Source organism: Fringilla coelebs (genome assembly GCF_963513975.1).
Source record: "Fringilla coelebs genome assembly, chromosome: 15".
Classification (NCBI taxonomy): domain Eukaryota; kingdom Metazoa; phylum Chordata; class Aves; order Passeriformes; family Fringillidae; genus Fringilla; species Fringilla coelebs.
In genome coordinates, this window is record NC_140041.1 from 1,899,749 (window position 1) to 1,919,287 (window position 19,539).

A 19,539-nucleotide genomic window follows, 5' to 3' on the forward strand; every position below is an offset into this window, starting at 1 on the left:
TCCCCACCTTAAATCCAGCTGTGACAGAGTGACAAAGCTAGGCAGGGGCTGAGAAATCCCTGTGCTGATCCCCTTCAGTTGTGCTGGATCCCTGATTCACCTGGCATCACTCCAGAGGCTCAGATTTCCAGCAGAAAAGCCCCTTCCCATAGTTATCCTGGCTGTTACCATCAGATTTTATTTTTGTTTTAAACCTACAAAGCAAAGCCTTGGCAAGACTGGCTGGGAAATGCATTTCAGATAAAAATAGAAAAAAAATGAATGCCAGCAAAACAGCCTGAAACCCCAAAAAGAGAAGGATCAAAAATTTGTTATAATTAGCCCTGCTACTTAACAGTGACAAGTGACACACTGTACAATGGCGCCTCAAATATTAGAGCACAAAGCCTGGTGATTGCAGGGTCATAGGTGGGGATGGATTTTGTGCCCATCCCTGGTGGTGGCAGAGCCCTGCAAGGGCTGGGGGATGGAAGGGACCAGCTGGGCTCTGCCAGGCCTGGAGGAAGTGCAGGGATTCAAACATCCCGTCCTGGGAGTGACACAAGCATGGCCCCCACGGGAACACTGCTTGTTCCCTTTCTGCAAATCCCAAATTCCCCAGCTGAGCCCCCAGCTTGTTCCCTCCCATGTGCACCTCTGTTCTTCCAGCAGTATGCCATGAAAACAAGACATTCTCCACACCCCAATGTATTTTAATAACAAAGTTGTTGGCACACAGTGCTGGGATCTCATTTAGTCCAGCAGTTTATTCCAAAGTGCACCTGCACCGGTGCCATCCAAACTTGCTGTCACCCTGAATTCCCTGGAATTGCACAGAACCCCCAGTTTCACCCCAGTTCCTGGATGATGGTGTTAATAGAGCCCAGGAGCTCCCTGAAGTAGCCGTCCTTGTCCCCTTCCCTCTGCTCCTCAGCTGCCAGCTCCTCGTACTCGCTGCGCAGGAGGCTGAGGGTGGTGCCCAGGGCAGGGTCCCCCCGGTAGTGCTCCCTGCAGAAGGCCACCAGGACCCCCACCAGCTTGAGCACCTTCTCACGGGTGTCGTGCTCAGGCATGGCCAGCAGATTGGGCACCAGGGCGCACCAGCCCTGCTCCACCACCGCCGGCACCAGCCTGACCTGCTGGTACTGCTGGATTTTCTCCTCCATCTGCTCTCCGTGCTGGGAGTCCTCAAGCAGCATCTGTGGGAAGTGGTGGAACACAGATTAATGTCCCTGTCAGAGAGGAACTGCTCCCAGGAGGTGACACAGTAGAAGAGGATGCGTGTCCTATACCACCTGCCGTGGATGGGGACTTGCCACAGAAGACCAGACCAAGGCTGTGTCCTGTCTTCCCTGGCCACAGGGGCTGTTTTTCCACCCTGGAAAACTCCCAGGGACTGTTTCTGTGTCACACAGCCTGGGAGGGGACTCAGGGACAGGAAGCTCAGCAAGACTTGTAAAGTCTTTGGTCTGATGCTTTTTGCTGCTGACAGGTGCCTGCAGTACCTAATGAACATCATCACTTGGCTCCATGCTGCTCCTTCCAGAGATGGGGATCTCAGTCTCCTCCAGCCACAGCCAGACCTTCCCCTGCCAGCCTGGTCCAGAAAACCCCAGTACTGAAATTCTGCAGGGGGCTGGATCCCTTACACTGAGAAAGACCAGCCCTGATGGGCAAAGGGGCCAGGGGGCAAAGGGGTCAGGGGGGCAAGGGGGCAGGGAGCAACTCCCCCACACCACCCTGTGAGCCCTTTGGTGGAGAGGCTGTTGATAGCATGAGATTTCCAGACAGGGACTTGAAAGGACAACACCAAGGAGACCTCCCCTCTCCTGGTCCTCTTGAGAGCTTCCTGCTGAAGTGCAGGCAGGATTTGGGGTGAAAAGGAAGGAATGTGGCAGGAGGAGGCATTCAGAGCCCCAGTGACTCCTGTTTTGCACTGAGAGCTGCCAGGGTGCTTTATGATTCCAAACGAAACCATCTGATAGTCACCCAGCCCATCCCAAACCTGCCACCCCAGCTCGGAGCAGCCCCCCAGCACCCAGGGCACAGCATTCCCAATCCAAAGAACAGCTAAAAATCATTGTTTTAACATAAACTCGAGAATCTGCCAGGCTGTGCTTGCCCCAGACCCACAGAGGTAGGAACAGATGGGGCTGCCGGAGGGGAGAGCTGGGAAACGGGCAGCAGGATCAAATGGGAATGGTTTGAGTCAAAATGGCCTTGTCTGCTCCTTTCCCATGGAGCTGACAGGATCATGTTAGAGTCAGCACCTGATAAGATTTCAGACCTGCTAAAATAATTTGCACCTTTACAAAGTCTCCTGGAAAATAACTGATTTAACAGAGAGGTGCTGCTCTGCTGTGCCTGCAACCCAGGTATTAGAGCAGCCATAATCCGCAGGGCAAATTGGCCATAAACTGAGCCAGAGTGGATTTAATTCCCATTCTCTGGAGTCAGGGAAACACACAGACTGAACAACAAGCCATGGCAAGGAAAGACAGGCTTTAAACTGACACTTACAGCAGTAATCCAGGGTATTTGAAAATAAAACACAGAACGTGGCGGGCTGGGCTCCAGCAAGGGACGTGTAGCAGGAAAAGGATTCTCTGGCAGGCAGGGACACAGCAGAGCTGGCCTGTCCCCTGGCCTTGGCTGGACACCACAGCCCAGGGCCAGCATTCCCTTCTTGTATCCTCTGTGTCCTGCTGTTTAAACACCCTTGGGAGGAAATGGTGGCAGTGATTTGAAGGGAAACAAAGGTTTCAGCTCCTCTAGGTTTCCCCAGGCACTGGTGTGGTGTTGGCCAAGGGGCTGAAGGGGACTCATCCCCACCTGATGCTGGCTCCTCCTCACCCTCATCCTGTGAGGATTTTCAAGCCTGGCTGGTTTTGGGGGTGAAGGTGGGGAGTGCCTGGCCAGGTGCCACTCCAGCTCTCACCTTCTCCATGATGAGGTCGTAGAGCAGTGTCACCACACGGACATGGAGGGGCTCCATCCCCTTCTGCCGGAAGAGGCTCCTGAGCACCTGGAGGCCGCCCAGCTTGAGGAACTGCTGCTGGGCATAGGGGAAGTGCCTCAGCATGGAGGACAAAGCAAAGAGAGCCTGTTGGAGAAAGAGAGGGCAATCAGCACAGGTGGCCATGGCCACCCCATGTGGCACGGCCCCTCTTGATGGCACCCCATGGGGACAGCAGAAACACGCTCCAGCCATCTGTGCGGAGCTCCAAGGAAAATGCATCCCAACCTCTCCTTGCTGAGGGACATCTCCAGCAGTCCTGTTTGCAATCCCAATGCTCCCCAGCACTGTGAGGCTGCCACATCGTGGGTACCTCTCCAAACCCCAGTCTGGGCTGTACTGAGGGGCCTGACAGTCCCAACCCCATCACTTCTCCATGTTCACCCCCACAATGGGATGAGGAGTGTCCAGCACCACCCAGCAGAGCCTGATCCCTACGAGGTGATTCGGATGCCAGGGGTGATGTCCCCACGCCCCACAGTCAGGGGACAAGGCCATGGCGTTCCGCAGCCCCGGCCCAGGCCCTGTCAGGGCGCAGCCCCACACGCCACCAGCCAGAGCCCAGCACCCCGCGGTGCCGCAGGGCCTTGGCTCGGAGCCGAGGAGGCAATTAGGGGCCAGCCCAGCGCTGTCACCCCGTCACCCTGGCTGGCTGTGACAGCGCGGTGCGCAGGGACGGCCGGGCCGCCCGGGGCAGGGGACGCGCGGCTGGCGGGGCCTGCCCGGCTCCCCACACGGGGGCCGCTCCGCACGGACAGATCCGAGCTGACAGCCGCGTCTTCCCCGCTCCCGTTTGTTTCTATTTTCCATTTTCCGCGTTGCTGCTGGTGAATTTGAGATGCTGCTGTCTCCCTTTTGAATCGTAGGCCAGAGGACGGCGGAGGGAAGGAATGCACTTTTGGCCTCGCTGCCGTGCAGGGCTGTGAGCACCGGGGCGGAAAAACCATCGGAGCGGGAGCCCGGGGCTGCTGCCCTGTGCAGGAACGGGCTGGGCCACCAGCCTGGCCTTGGGATCCAGTCTGGAGACACAGGACACTGCACACAGCACGGGAACTGGAAATTAAAACCTCTGTCCTCCTGGAAAAGAGGGTTCAACCCTTGGAGGGTCCTGTACAGCTGTGTGTGAATGTGGACAATACTGAGCCCACCCCTCTCATTTCTGCAGGGGCTGCCAGCAGGATGCACTCAGGTTCACTGGAAAAAACTGCTCTGGTTCACAGCAGTGCTCTAAGAGCCCCTGCATGCCCAGCCATCCCTCCCCAGCCCCAAAGGAGCTCTGGGTTGAGCCACGGACACTCCTGGGAGGCGTTTCTGAGTGTGGAGCATCCTGTGGGATCTCCTCACATCCATGGCCAAATGCAACAGGGTTCCACAGCTTTCTCCTGTGCCTTTCACTTGCTGGAAAACTCTTACCAGGATTAAAGGGGAACATATTTTAGGGAGCTCATTACAGGTGAATGGAAGAGACAGTGGTCTCCCCACCCTGCTGGACCCCTCATGCAGGAGGTCCCTGTGGAAAACAGGGCTGGGGTTTGGGAGCAGCCAGGTGGTGTTACAGAGGTGGTATCACACACTAAAGTGAGGGTAATGGGATCTCATGCTCCAGGGAATACAGCAGGGAGGGAGGGAGGGGGCAAGGAAGCCCCCAGCCCGATGGACAGCGCTGCACATTTGGCTTGGGGCTCTTGGTGCTGCTCCTTGCTCCAAAGCCTCTGCCAAAGGCAGGACACAGGGCTGGCTGCAGCAATTAGCTCCTCCAAATGTCAGCTCCTGTGTTTGTCAGCCTGTGATGGCTGTGCTGCCGTGGGGACCCTCGCCTGTGCCCCCCAGGAGCTGTGGCACTGTGCTGTCCCCACAGGCTGGCAGAGCCACTGTGAGAGCCACTGCTGGCACTGGGGGAACACCCACAGAGCCAGGGGAGTGCAGGCTCCACCAGTGCTGCTGGGGTGGTTTGGTACCCAGGGCCCCCCTTCTGCACCCCTGGGAGTGAAGCCCATCTAGTGTGGGGTCCCACACTGTCCAGATGTCCCTGATGTCCTGAGGGTGTTTACATGGAGCTCAGCACAAACCCAGCTTTGCCCAGATGTGCAACCCCACTCCTCACCTTCTTCCTGACAGCCAGGGGCTGTTCTGTGGCCAGGATAACCAGGAGCTTCTGCAGGGCACCCCCCTCAATGGCTTCGATCTGCACTTTGGGGTTGCTGCAGGGATGAAAGCAAAAGGCAGGTCACCAACAGAGCGGGGCACGGCAAGCTGGGAGACAGCTTGGTCTGGATTCTACCAGCGCGGGGGTGGCAGCAGGACCAGGACAGTGATTGTCCCCTGTGCTGGCACTGCTGAGGCCACACCTCAAGGGCTGTGCCCAGGTCTGGGCCCTCATGGCCAGAAGGACACTGAGGGGCTGGAGCATGTCCAGGGAAGGGAACGGAGCTGGGAAGGGAATGGAGCCCCAGGAGAGGCTGAGGGAGCTGGGAAGGGGCTCAGCCTGGAGAAAAGGAGGCTCAGGGGGGACCTTGTGGCTCTGCACAGCTCCTGACAGGAGGGGACAGCCGGGGGGGTCGGGCTGTGCTCCAGGGAACAGGGACAGGAGGAGAGGGAACGGCCTCACGCTGGGCCAGGCAGGCTCAGGGTGGGCACCAGGAGGAATTTCCCCATGGAAAGGGTGCTGGGGGATTGGGAGGGGCTGCCCAGGGGAGTTTGGAATCCCCATCCCTGGAGGTGTCCCAGGAAGGGCTGGAGGTGGCACTGAGTGCTCTGGGCTGGGGACAAGGAGGGGATCAGGCACGGTTTTGACTCGATGCTCTGGGAGGGATTTTCCAACTTCAATGGTTCTATTTAATTCTATTTCCACCTCACAGTGGACATGAACAAGGGTCAGGTTTTTGGACCGACAGCATGTGGTCCAAAATCCTGATCCCATTTCATGTGCGAGTCCTTCTGGGCAACGGAGCCCAGAGCAAGTGCAGAAGCAGCTTGCAGGAAGGCACTTTGCTGAGTAGAAGTGCACTGAAAGAACCATCCCCTGGGCTGGAGACCTCCTGGTGCCATTCAAGAAGAACGGCACATTTGGGATGTCCAAGCTCTTTTGTCACATCTCTCTAAAATAAATAATAAACACTCTTAGAGCAAGAGACACAACTGAGAAATTGGTATGCCTTTAATACTTGGCTGGTCACCTGGAGGATTTGATCTAATTAAAATCTCTGAACCATGGAGCTTTTGCCAAGGAGCAGCTCCGGAGGTGAGGGAGCCTTCCTGGCTGGTGGGTGTGCCCACTCACTTCTCAATGCTCCTGTTGCTCTGTCGCTGCTATCAATGGTCCTGGCTTCAAGCTAACAAAAAAGCTCATTTGAAGGTTTGGAAAATTCAGCAGAGGTCTGTACAAATTACACTGTCAAGCCCAGGGAAAAGCAGCCTGAACAAAATAAACACAATGAGACAGACTGTGGAGCGCTCGCATGGGAAATTCAGCCGTGCTAATCTGTTAATGGAGACAGGATGGTGGCATCTGCAACAAAATTCACTGAAACGGGAGTCTGAGGCTGGGACAGGGCTGGGCCAGCCTATGGTGACATCCCATAATGCTGCAATGATGGCACAGGTTTGGGTGTGCTGCACTGATGAGATTAACCAGCCCCCATCCCAGGGGAGGAACAGCCACAGGCTGCAGGGACTCAACACAAGCCCCATGCAGCTCCCCAGAAGAGACCCCTGTGTGCTCAACAGCCCCAGTTTGCCTTGGGGGGCCCAGCCTGGCTGTGGGGTCACAGCACATCCCCTCTAGATGTGGCCCTTGCTGCACATCTGAGCTCCTTGTGCCTCCCAGCTATGCTGCCCACATTCTGTACATTTTCACTGGCAACTCCTGGCACAGAACTTTGCAGAAGAAGGGGTTTTTCAAGAGTCCTTTCTGCTAAGAGACACCCTTGTTCCACTCCTCCTAGGACGACCCCAAGTGCACAAATTTAGGAGAGACTTCTCAAAGTTTTTGCAGACTGCACATGCGATGGGTGTGGGAAGACTGAAAAGCAGCAACACAGCCCTGAGGCGACAGCAGCTCTGGAGTTAGGTGGGAACTTACAATAAGGCAGCAAAATTAGATTTAAATTAAAAAAAAAGAAAGCAAGCCAAGTGGTGCAGAGGGACCTGGGGACTTTAAGGCACAGAGCAGGGCAGGCAGGCAAATGCCCTCATCTCTACTGCTCTGACAAGGACACACACAGAATATTTATTTCATGGCCGGCTTGTTGCAGAAACTGCATGAGACCTTGGGAAAGAATGGGTGACCTCTCCTGGGCATCCTGCTGAAGCCAGGTGGGGAAGGACTAAGCAGGGGTGTGGAAGGGAGTGGGATGGAGGAGCTGCCCCTGCCTGGGCTGGCACAGCGCTCCTCCTGCCCTGGCATCTCCCCAGGCACAGGGAGCAGAGGCTGCAGAGCTGAGCTCTGATGAAAGCCCCGGTGCTGGTGCAAAGGCATGATAATCACCGGGCTAGACGGGGCTTAATGGGTCTCTTCTCTGCTCAGAACCAGCGTTCTGCAGTGCCACCAGGGAAATCAAAGCCAGGGATCAAAGTCTGTAAGTCTGTGAAACAGCCTAAAAAATTTAGTGTAGTCTATTTAGCTTGTGCTGTAACCTGAGGATCAGAAACAGGCAGCGAGGCAGCATTGCTTACCTTGCCCTCCCCCTCTTTCCTTTCCCCTCCCTGGTTTTCAGTCCAAAATCTGTTAATGGAGAAAGCAAGAGCAAACCAACAGGACTGAAATGTGCCATGTCTGGCTCCTGGGGCTTTCAAACCCTCACACCTGGGTCACACTTTGACAGGCAATGGAAAAGGTCATTTCCGTGAGGCCTGGAAACAAAGCAACACAACCAGGGTCACACTTGAAAAGGCCAATGACTTCTTCATCCTTCTCATTGTTTGGAGGGTTTCTGACAGCACTTGTAAGCACAGTCATGTTAAAATTATTTGACAAATAATAGATAGAGAGATAAAACAGATCATTACAGTGTCAGTAATTCCAGCCCGAACTAGAGCTGTAAATCTGAGACTGAACAAGGGCAGAAAAGAGAGGCAGGGTGATCAGCAGCTCGTTAATACTTGCATGACTGAATTTCAGATTGCAGGTTTAAGACTAAAAAAAATAAAAGCATTCAAACAGTTCAAGTGAGAAGCGACACATAAGGAGAACACGGCTTCCTTCTGCATTCCAAGCTCTGGCTGTGAACTATTCCTGTGGGAAATGACCATGGAGCAGATGCAGTGAGCCAGATGGCTCTGAATCCATGACTTCCCAGGTATCCACATCTCCTTCCAAACTTCCGAGCTTCCTTCCTAAGAGGAGGATAACTGGGACAACTCCATATCAACAGCCCTGCAGCCTCCTCACCCTCGAAAATGACCCCCTGGCTCTGCCAGTAAATAACACTTAAGCACAGGGTGGGTGAATCCATTACAAAACACACATTTAACTGAAGCTTTCCACAGTCCCAAGCTATGGAAAAGGACATTTGCATGCACAAGATGATATACAGGATAATAATAAAACAACCCCAATGTCACCAAGGCTGCCTGTGACTGCTGGAGGGAGAAGGAGGAGGAATGAGGCACAGTCACCCCCAAAGCCTCCCCCAAGGTCCACATGCAGCAGAACTGGCCTCAAAATCCTCTTCTCCAAGCACCAGCTCAGACCTGAGTTTATCACAGACAAAGGCCTTCAGAGATATGACTTAAGGAGATTAAAAACCACCCAGAAAAATGGAGTCCTAAGTCGTTACACCGATCAAAATACAGAGGAGAAGAAAGCAGGGGTGAGGGGGGAAAACCTGACAAAAGGAAAACTAGGTTTCAATAGGCAACACAATACAACAATTTCATATGAAAGATGTGAAGCATGAAAGAGATGTTAGATGTTCAAAAGCCCAGAATATAGGAGAGATATAAAAAAATCCCCAAGAAGATGAAAATCTCCACTTCAATGCAATGCTGCCTTCTCACTTTCTACCAAGCCAGGCGCTCACTGCCGTGGCGGGGGAGCAGCGGCGTCCCTGGGAGAGCACCATGGCTGCCTGTGACATCCTGGATTACAGGGACACAGCACAGCCTTTAATGAGCAATTAGGTTATGGAGTATTTGTTGCTAAGAGGAGAACAGAACTGCAGAGAAGAAATTGGAGCTGAGTACGTGGCTCTGTGATTCTGATGGGCTCATGTGATACTCAAAGCTGGAAGCATGAATCATCCCAGAGATGCAGGAACAGCGTGGAAGGCACCTGGGGAAAGCTGGGGGAACCTTGGCTTGGCTTCCAACCACGTATCTGTGTCCCAGGCAAGAGAGAGGCAAGCTTCTTGTGAGCCCTCCAGCATCTCCTCTGAAAGCTGGAGGGCTGTAACATCCCATTAGAGGGCCACAGGCTCCCTGGGAGCACAGTGACATCGGGTTTAAGTGGGAACACGCTGCTCCCAGCCACACCATGGATGTGGGAATTACCTCAGGCGAGATCCTGGCCCTTTGCAGTCACAATGCTGAGCTGGAAGTGCAGAGCTTGGTGTGCTCAGGAGCCACTGGGAGCCCTGGACTCACTGGGAGCCCTGCAGGGAGGAGACCCAGCTCACCTGAGCCCAGGCAGGGCAAGTTAAGTGTTTAGAACAGGAAAAAATCCGAGGAGCTGTGATGCCCTAATGCAGCATAACAGATGGATAATTAGATTTATACAAAGAGCTGTAAAAGAAAGTAATTAAATAAAAATACAGAATAACAAATCTGCTGCAGCAAGACACCTTGTAGGGCTGCAGAAAGCCTCTGCAGCTGGGACCCAGCATTCCAGGTGTGGGATGCAGGAGCTGGGGCACTTGTGTGAGTCAGCAGAATCAAGGAGTTGCCCAAAGCACAGAGAAAGCAATGGGAACACAGGGACTGAGCTGAGTCCCCTCCTCTTCCTCACCTCACTAGGCAGCAGAGTAGAGTGAACACCAACTCTGGCAGTAAAATCTCAGGTGCCAGAACAAAACCAATCACACCAGATTGTTCTGCTGAACACACACAAACAACAAACTGACTGGCTCTATTTATAGCCATAGGGAAAAATGGTCCCACAAAAACAGACAGGAGATCACACACAGCCCCAAAGCCAGCCCAGGCAGGAATCTCACTGCCCCAGCAGGAATGAAGCCTCCAAGAACACCCTCAGAGCCCTTCTTTTCTCCTGCCCCTTGGCTTTGCCAGCTCTGAGGTGTATTTCAGTGCCAGCACGAGCCCCTGGCTCCAAGGACACCAGCGCTGTCACTGACCTTCACTGGGCTGCTCCAGGGGGGATTTACACCTGGAGCTCCCACAGACATCAGGGCAAGAGGGGGGTGCAGCTTCAAGAGCCTAAACTGACAGCCTAAACTGACAGCTTCTATGGGTTTAATCAACAACCCACAGACTATTTTACGATAAAATACAAAGATTTGGGGATTTTCAGGATGATTGCCACCCCCATGTCAGCACCATCAAGGTCAGCCTGACTTCTCTGTTCTGATGGTGAAGGATGGGCTGTGCAGGCCACTCTGAGGGTTTGTCACCCTTCTGTGACACAAGGACTGGACTAGGTGACTCGTGTCCCACCTGCAGTGGTCACAGGAGTGGCATGAGCTCTCTTCCAGCTCAGCGTGGTGAATGACTGACTCTTTAGGAAGGTACAGGCAAGTGCTCCACAGTGTATCCCAGGAAATCCCCCCAGTGTTCAATCACCCAAACTGATGCTTTGTTTCTGAGGGTAAATCAGCTGTATGGCTCTATGTGCCACACTTACAAAACACTCCCCATGGATTCCTGAGAGCCTGGTATTTACTGTAGGTCAGACAGGGATCGGTGCTGGGGGATGGGCTATGTTTCATCAGAGGCTACATTAATAAAAATGAGGAGATCTGCTCTCCAAGCGTGAGCAGAACTCATTTATTTCTGTGCCATTTTAGCCAGAGCCCTCAAAAATTGTGTTGATTTCTTTTTAAAAATATCCCAACACAGCAAGAAACAAGAACAATAGTGCAGGATTAATACCACGGCCTCGAGCTCACCCCATGTTGTTCATCACCGAGCCTTCAAAGCACCCCCGATTTATAGATGGGGAGACTGAAATGCTCCCAGGAGCGTTGGCAGCCGCCTCAGGGTGCGAGTGTGAGTGCTGGCTCCTGCCTCCCTGCTCCTCCTCTTCCTCACATTCCTGTTCTCTGCACGCCTCCACCCTCCTGGCTCCAACTCTGAAGTGACCCAGGATGGTGGCAGAACACCCAAGGTCCTTCCCAGCCCTTTGCTGCTGCTGCAGGACCCCCAATGAGCCCCTCAGACCCCACATCGGGGCAGCTTTGCACAGAATTCTCCCCCTGAGCATGCTGAATCACTCTGGGCATCATTCCAGGCACACCAAGTCACTCGGATATTTCAACAAAACCTATTCACACGCCTTAGGTGAGATGAAAACACTGCAAAAAGCTGTCTGAAAGCACCACAAGAGCCTCGCTCCAAACGCTCCTGCTTTCCAGTGCCGATGTGACACATCCCACTAATCATCCTGAGAGATGCTAAAGGGGGCCCGAGGCTGAGCCCTTCCATTGTTACTCGCTTTATTTGTTTGCTTGCTCATTTGAGCTGATTTTTCTTTAAGACAAGTGCTAATAATATCAAAAACCCGAGGAAGCCTTTGCCTGGCGCGTTCCTGCTGGGAATGCCAGCGGAGCGCAGGCACTCCGCAGCTCTTCCCGAGACACAAAGTGAAGTGTGAGAACAGGCATTTCACTCCTCTCCCTTGCAGCAGCAGCTCGGCGCAGCTCTGTCCTATTTTAACCCTGCCATCTGCTCGCAGCTCCGCCCGTCCCCGGGCAGGCAGAGCGCTGCTCCGAGCGGAGCCTCCCTCCGCTCCCACCCGCCCGGCTGCCGGCCGTGGCCCGCGGCAGCCGGGTACCACGGCGGGAGGGAGGGGATGCTCCTTAAACACCCATCCACTCATCGCTCCCGAGCCTCATCCCGGCCCGTCTCACTCCTTGGCAGGCCAGGGAAGATGCTGGATCCACCCCATTGCCATGTCACTCTGGCTCTTCCCGGTCCCAGCAGGTTTAATGCTGCTATTAGAATCGTTTTAGTCAATAAAAGTAGATTTGTTTCACTGAGTCATGACTCAAAACCAAGACTTTGCTCCATTTACAAAAGCAAATCACCATCTTGCAAATGCCAAGCACAGATTTCAGCTCCGAAAGTGAAGCCTGGGGAATGTTTCCAGCCAGAGGGAGAATGGAAAACTGCATCTGTAAAAGCTAGGAAACATTTCTCTCATTTATCTTGTTTTGATAAACAGCGAGGATATCCTGTGGATTACCAGCTCCTGAAGAAGCCCAATGAACTTATTCTACATCAAGCGACTTAATCGTGGATTAGTAAAGGGGAGAGGAACAGCAGGCGATGCCACGGGACCAGGAACTGCAACACAACCCATGGATAATTCCAGCCAGTTCCTGGGTGGGAAGCCCTCGAGGAAAACTTGGGAGCCACAGAAAGCACCAGCAATTCTTTCTGCTTTCTGATTCATCCCTACTCACCCACCCACATGCCATAGCAGAGGAGGCTGTAACTGCTACATTTAGGATGACATTTAAAAATCAAGGTTGCGCTGCTGATGGTCATTAAAAATCCCGCAGCGTTTTTCAGAAACAAGTGGGTACTCACATCAGTGTCCCTGCCAAGTATCAGCACAGCAGTCATTTTTTCTAGCAACTTCAGTTAAAAGATAAAAGAAAATTGTGCCCACCTATAATTACTGTTATTACTGTTGCTGTTAGTTTTTAAACATTCACTATATACCTTTACATTTCCTAAATACAAATTAAGAAGAAAACATTTCCCCAAACCTTTCCAAGTGTCAGATTCATCTCTGTTAACATCAGACAGCTACAATTAAGACATCCAGCCCATAAAAGCTGCCTGGGCTCCCTCAGTAACATGTCCTGACCTGTTGTCTGCACATCCCTGGAGACCCTGTGCCTTTTTTTCCATGGGATTTGCCCTGGCTAACCCAAAGAGGCAAATCCACTGCCCAGAGCTTTAGGGTCACTCTAAAGGGGGCTGCACCTGTTCTGAAAAGCATCTGAGGAATTCAAGGTCAGCAGCAGTGAGCAGAAAAGATGATTTGCCTAATGGGAGATGGGGCTGCCTTTGACTCCTGACTTAGCTGGAATGATTTGCCAGTTGGAGGATTCCCTGTCCCTGGCTGGATAGCCAGCTCAGGTGGGCACTCATGTAGGAGCACTGAAGCTGAGTGATACAGATCCCATCTTTAGAGAGAGGGTGAAGGAAACACTTATGAATGCCTGAATCAAGCTCTCAAAGAGCCGAGATGACCAAGGTAGTTAATAAAATACAGGAATAACTCAAAGGATTCATTTTGAGGTGTAAGAAACAAGGCCATGGCAGGTACCAGAGCTGTACTGGGTGCTCAGGGAGAGTGGGAGCAGGGAGAGGAGCACTTCCAGAAGGGAAGATTCTGCATAAAAGATGCAGTGGAATAAGATAATTATGCAGGAAGAAGAGAATGTTAGCAGTGTGCCCTACCTCACTGATGGATGGAGAGAGGATACCTTGACAAAGAAAGCCAATGTGCTAATTAAGATTTAATGACCCCAAAGGCAAAGACAAAAAGCCCTCCTTTGCCACAGTGGAGGAGGGAGTGGGCAGAAAGCCTCAGCCTGGCAAGGGAGGGGTTAGGAAAAGCCCCAAAGATAGTGAGATGAACAACACCTCTGCAAGGGGGAGCATCCAGGCAGGCTCTGCCAGGCAGGAGAGAAGGGCTCCATGCCTAGGGCAGAAGAAAGCTCCGAGAGCTGAGCGTGATTGTGGAAGCTGAGCTGCCTGCATCCAGAACAGCTTGAAGGTGAAGGAGGAAGCGGGTTCAATTCATTCCACACTCTGGAACTGTGGAAAGACATACGCCAGGCAAATGTGAGTTGTGATGATCACTTCCCACTGCTAGACTCCGCTAGGAGGGGACAGGGAGGTGACACAACCAGGAGTTCACACATGTGCTGCGAAGGCGCAGGAGGAGCCAGGGCTTGCCAGTAATTGCTGGGGTGTAAAAGCCAGGCTGACTGCAGCCTCGTAAACAAACCTGCCTGTGCCTCCCCATGGCTGTGCTGCCCACGGGCTCTGCCAGGGCCAGAGGGCACACCACGGGGCTGCCAGCCCTGGGGGGACTGGGTGCTGTCTGTGCCTTTAGAAGCTTCAGAAATCACTGGTCCTGCACCAATGATTCCTGCCCAGATGGATGGCTGTGACTCCACGTGGGAGCAGCCTGTGCTGAGCTGGGGCAGAGCATCTCTGAGCCGAGGTCCATCAGCAGGGCTCAGACCGAGCCCAGGCCATGCACACCAGGGAGGCAGCCACAGCCTCCAGCTGACCACACAAACCCTGCAGGAGGGGACTGAGAAGCCACCTGCTGTGTGATGAGTGAGGACATGAGTGCAGTGTGCTCCTCCGGCCAGCCCCTGGGGTGTGACACGCTGGCCTCTTCCCAAGCCGCTGCCGCTGCCTCCCGCTGACAACATCCACACTGATTTGTGACAATGACATCAGTGCCCACAAACATCCTGCCTGCTCCTGCCCTTACTCACATCCTGCTTTTCCTGCTCTCCCAGCAGCAAGGACACCGGCCAGCCACCAGGCCAGGGTGGAGGAGCACAGCTCCTCACCCTCCCTCATGCTGGGCTGGCTCCCACCTCACCCCACAGCTGGTGGCACCCAGTGGCACCAGCACAGAACGGTGACACCTTCCCCACCCTGGGCAATGCAGAGTCCAGGTCACAGCACTTGTAGGTGATGTCTGGAAACCATCACCCCATGGAGAACAGTCATCACACTGACCTACCTCCTTCCCATTCTCTGCCTATTGTGCAGAAGCAAGAAAAGTCCTCTGCTTGATCTCAATCAGCCATTTTTAAGTTCCACAGTGGATGGCAGCTATTCCATGGATTCACCTCTGCTCTGGAGATAGGCTGAAAGAGGTGGATTGGAGAATGGAATGCTCAGAGGAAACCTCAGAGCCCCTTTCACTGCCTAGAGGGCTCCAGTAGAACTGGAGAGGGACTTAGGACTAGGGCCTGGAGTGACAGGACGAGGGGGAATTGCTTCACACTGATGGGCAGGGTTAGATGGGATATTGGGAAGAGAATGAGACCCTGGCACAGGATGCCCAGAGCAGCTGTGGCTGCCCCTGGATCCCTGGAAGTGTCCCAGGCCAGGTTGGACACTGGGGCTTGGAGCACCCTGGGACAGTGGAAGGTGTCCCTGTCCATGGCAGGGGGTAGAATGGGATGGGCTTTAAGGTCCCTTCCAACCCAAACCATTGTGGGATTCTGTGATTCTCCACTCCCAGGAGGGCGGAGTGCCCAGAGGAGCTGGAGACAGACCAGTTCTCATGTTGGGAAGCAGGACTTGGACAGGCTTGGCTTAAGTCCATCTTGCAGAACCATTATGTTCAGTTCCAGTTCCCTCTCTTTTCTGTGTGTTCACTGTGAATTCCCCAAATGCAGCACAATCTTTCAGCATTCCTGCCATGGGATGAATCTGGGCAGGTGCCCGGGCCTCACTTGCTGCTCCCTGTTTATGTCCTTCACACTGTGCTGTGACAGCCCATGCTGCAGGATGCCTTGGACAATCTGGGCCACACATTTATGGCCATGGACCTCTGTGTTTCACAGCATAAATTTGGGAACCCACAGCTGACCATGGACACATCACTCATTCTTGAAATGTAGGCCACAAAGCTACTTTAGTTCTGCTTTTGCTTGTAAATCAAGGGCTTACATATGTAATTGGCCCAACCTTAAGAGCAAACAACAGCAGTGGTAGCACCGTGCCAGCAATTATTCATGCCTGTAATAAACGGCTGTAAAATTGAAAGCCAGCCTTTAAAAATCTGGCTCCTCACTGCACAAACAACAAAAACTCATTTGCAGGGCTTGGCCAGGGGAGTTTTTAATTTGAGGAGAGAGATTGAGGTGGGTGAGGATTTATTTTTTCTCTTTTCATTCTCTAAAAACACTATTCATGCCCACGTTTAGGTCACGGATTACCCTGGCTACCTTTCAGCACTGTGGAATAAATCCAGTAAGAGGCACAGGGGACAAATCTGCCCTCTGCATTCCAAGAGTAGGGCCCTGGGAGCAGGCACAGCTGATCCCCATCCCCTGGCACGTGGGAACTATGAATCGTTTGCAGCCCTTCCTGCCTCCCTGCTGAGCCAGCAGCGAGCCCACAGATGAGCCACCATCCCTGGGGATGACACAGCCACTGGCCCTCCAGCTCCAGCAAACCCCGTGCTGCTGTTCCACACCAGGATAGGGATGCTGAGCCTTGCACAGGTCCTACCAGTTAACAAGAGTATCCTGGCTGATAAATCACTCCTCAGGGTCAAGCAGCAAACATCCCTCTGCCTCTTGTGCCCTCTTTAACCAACCGAGGCTGCCACGCAGCGCTCCTGGACTTGCAGGGGCAAAGGTGTGATGAGATCATTCCTTCTGCTGTGCACATTTCTCACCCACAACACCAGAGCAACCCCTTCTCCTCTAGCAACTCTTCAGAGCAACTCTTCAGAGCAACTGTTCTAGCACATGGCTGAAAATCTCCTTGGTGGTGCTGAGCAATGGCACCAGAGGAACAAGCAGGAACTGATCCCTGCTCCCTCAATACTCACCAGGCATGAGCAGGTTTTTCTCACTCCAGCAGCAAATGACAGTAGCAGGGACCTTCCACATGCTCTGGACTCCCCAAGATTAGAAGGTCTGAGGCACTGACAGACTTCCTTACTAGGGAATGAACCGTTTTACATCCTCCTTTGGCATTTCTGGTTGGCTTCCTCCTGCTTTAAGCAGTGGCAGAGCACGAATAGGAGAGCTCTGTGAGGACTGCTCTCCCTCTCTGCTGTGGAAAGCTTCCCTCGGCAGAAATCCCCTCTAACTACCAAGTTCCAGTTTCTTCTGAAGGAAGCCGCATTCATCACAGTTCAGAAGGGACCTTTTGGCCTAATCCCCACTAGAAAAACTGCCAAACTGATCCTCCCATCACACAATTAGCAGCCACGGAGACTTTGCTACACCGGGCGATGCGGCGCTGCTATGACAACAGGAACGGGAGCCTCGTTAAGGGTCTCATCGAGAGGGATAACGAGCAATCACGGCTCCGAGAGGAGGCAGGAATCAATGGGAGCTGTTGATACCAGCGCGTTTTGCTGCATCGGGCCAGGTACTCGGGAGCCCTGGAAGCCTGACTCGCATTATCACGGCACGGTCGCCGCGAGTACAACTTCTGAGGACAGGCAGATTCCTGGGGAGTAGAGATGAATATTCATGAAGGAGCTCAGTTTGGGAGAGGAAATGAATCAAGTGTGACAAATGCCGCCTATTAGGAAAAGAGGGTGGCGTCTATTTTTAGTGGAGTTAAGCAAACATTAAAGCTCACTCTCTAAGAACTCCAAATAATACCACTCCCTGCTCTGCCTCCCCATCGGCAGATAAGAATTTAGCAGCACGTTCCCACCAGCTAAAACCCGCTCGCCTCAACAGAACTTTTCCGATTTAGCCCCCGTGACTGTTTTATAAAAATACAAGTTTTAATCTCTCATCTGCATAGGAAGATGTAACGGCTTCCACCAAGATTTATTTTTCCCCCCCTTCTCCAGCATCATAAGGCTTGAAGGAACCTTTTTAAGACGGAAGAAAACGCTGCATTGAAATCTCCTAAAAGAGCACTCACGCGGAGCTGTAATCACTTCAGATGCACAGAATTATCAGGAGGAGAAAATTCATCTCACTTAGAATCAAGCCCCAATTTGAAGCAGAAAGGAAGAGGCTTGGTTTGCCACCGTGCCAAGCACTCAGACTTTTCACTGAAGTCAAAGAAGCTACAGCTGCTCTGAGCCATTGAAAATCATGCCCAGAATCTCTAGCGAAACTTGTTTACAGAGATGGCAGCAGGCTGATAAGGATGTTGACTATTCCAAAAAAGCCCATGTTATTTTATATTTTTAGAGATACTTAGTCTGCCTATTATTATTATTAAGCAGAGGTGGAGTATTTACTGCCCTTTTCTAGAAATCTGTACAAATGCTGCTTTTCTGCAGGCTCCTCTGTTCTTCTGGTGAACGTTCCTTTTTTACTTTTCAGGCTTATAAATGTCCAATTAGGAAGACAACAATGAGAGGATCGTGCCTAACAAAAACACCACCGTGCCCACAAAGCTACTTGAGAGGCCTTCATCCCATAAAGTAAGCTGCTCCCCAGCCAAGATTATGACCAGAGCACTTGGGGAGCAGTAGGACATGGGTGGTCCTAACAGTGAGCCCTAGAAGACCTCTGGGTGTGATGGGGGGCATGAGCCAGGGGTGAAAGACCCTTGGCACAAACTCTCCAGGCTCTGCTGGCTTCTCCATCCACCAAGGCCAACTCTTCAAGGCAAATGCCCAAAGTCCTCCACGTGCAACACCACGTGGCCTCTGTCACCGCTCCTGTAGAGCATCAAACACAGTCTTAGCGTGGGTTTAAAAAGAAGTTGCTCTGAAATGAGACATGGTGTTTATTAACGATACCAATCTCTGGCACCAACAGCAGAGAGACACAGCCTTTCCCAGAGCATCCAAAACCTGGGAAATCCTCTAGGGCTTTGGGATCACAGGTGGTGTCCCTCCCTGAGGTCCCCTCCTTGGCCTTTCCTTCCTGATCGAGCATCCTCATGATTCCCCCTCAGCTTTCAGGTTACAAGCTCCCCTTCCATGTGGAATGGAAGACACCCATGGTTAACAAATTGTGACTTGTAACTGGGTCCACTGGGGCAGCCTGCATGCCCAGTCCAGCTGGGACCGCACCAGGACAACAGCCAGCACACAGAGCTGTCCGTGCATCACCTCCTGGTGCTCGGCAGGGCCACTTGTCAGGGCAGTTGGGCCCGGAGTCCTTTGGAGAGCACATCTCCGTCCCTCACCATGCCAGCCCTCAGCAACTGTTGCCATGGTTATTTCATTGGAGTGCTTTTCATCAAGGAGATGCTGCAACTGCTGAGTTGTCTCTTGCAAGAGTTATATAGGAATAACTAGCTGATAAGTAGGAATAACGGGTTCAGACTGCCCACGGAAGCCAGCGATCCCAATTATTTTTGTTTTGATCCTGCCTTTCTTTTGGTCTCTGCCAGGCTCAGGTTTAAAGCGGGGGTTAGAGATAAGCAGCAGAGAAGGAACGCTTCCTGATGGGAAACGCACTTGGCTCTGCCAGGAGATTAAAGGTCTCTCCTCACACAAAGCCTCTGCTTTTCAATCAACCCTAAATAGGCTCTAACAAGGCACAGCAATCAACCAGGCAACATATATCCATCCTCACCTGTCGGCTTGGGGCGAGGAACGAGATGTATTTCCCGGTTCCATCGTGCTAATTGTTAATCAAGATATTATCGGCACAGCCCCAGAGCCGTCCATCAGCGGGGCAGTGACGGATGGCGCGGGCTGCGCTCCTGCCCGCAGCGGGAGCGGC

The 19,539-nt window shown here is 52.8% G+C and overlaps 1 protein-coding gene across 3 annotated transcripts in view; it reads right to left on the reverse strand.

Moving 5' to 3' along the window:
* Window positions 1-686: 686 nt before the first annotated feature.
* SIL1 (SIL1 nucleotide exchange factor) overlaps window positions 687-19,539 on the reverse strand; it is a 181,549-nt gene continuing 162,696 nt past the window's right edge. For all 3 annotated transcript variants that reach the window (XM_084215792.1, XM_084215794.1, XM_084215793.1), the window contains exons 8-10: window positions 5,100-5,196; window positions 2,918-3,082; window positions 687-1,178 (exon numbers count right to left, since the gene is read on the reverse strand). In XM_084215792.1, the coding sequence (XP_084071918.1) occupies window positions 828-1,178; window positions 2,918-3,082; window positions 5,100-5,196 (613 nt within the window). In that variant the 3' untranslated portion in view covers window positions 687-827. The remainder of the gene's footprint in view (window positions 1,179-2,917; window positions 3,083-5,099; window positions 5,197-19,539) is intronic.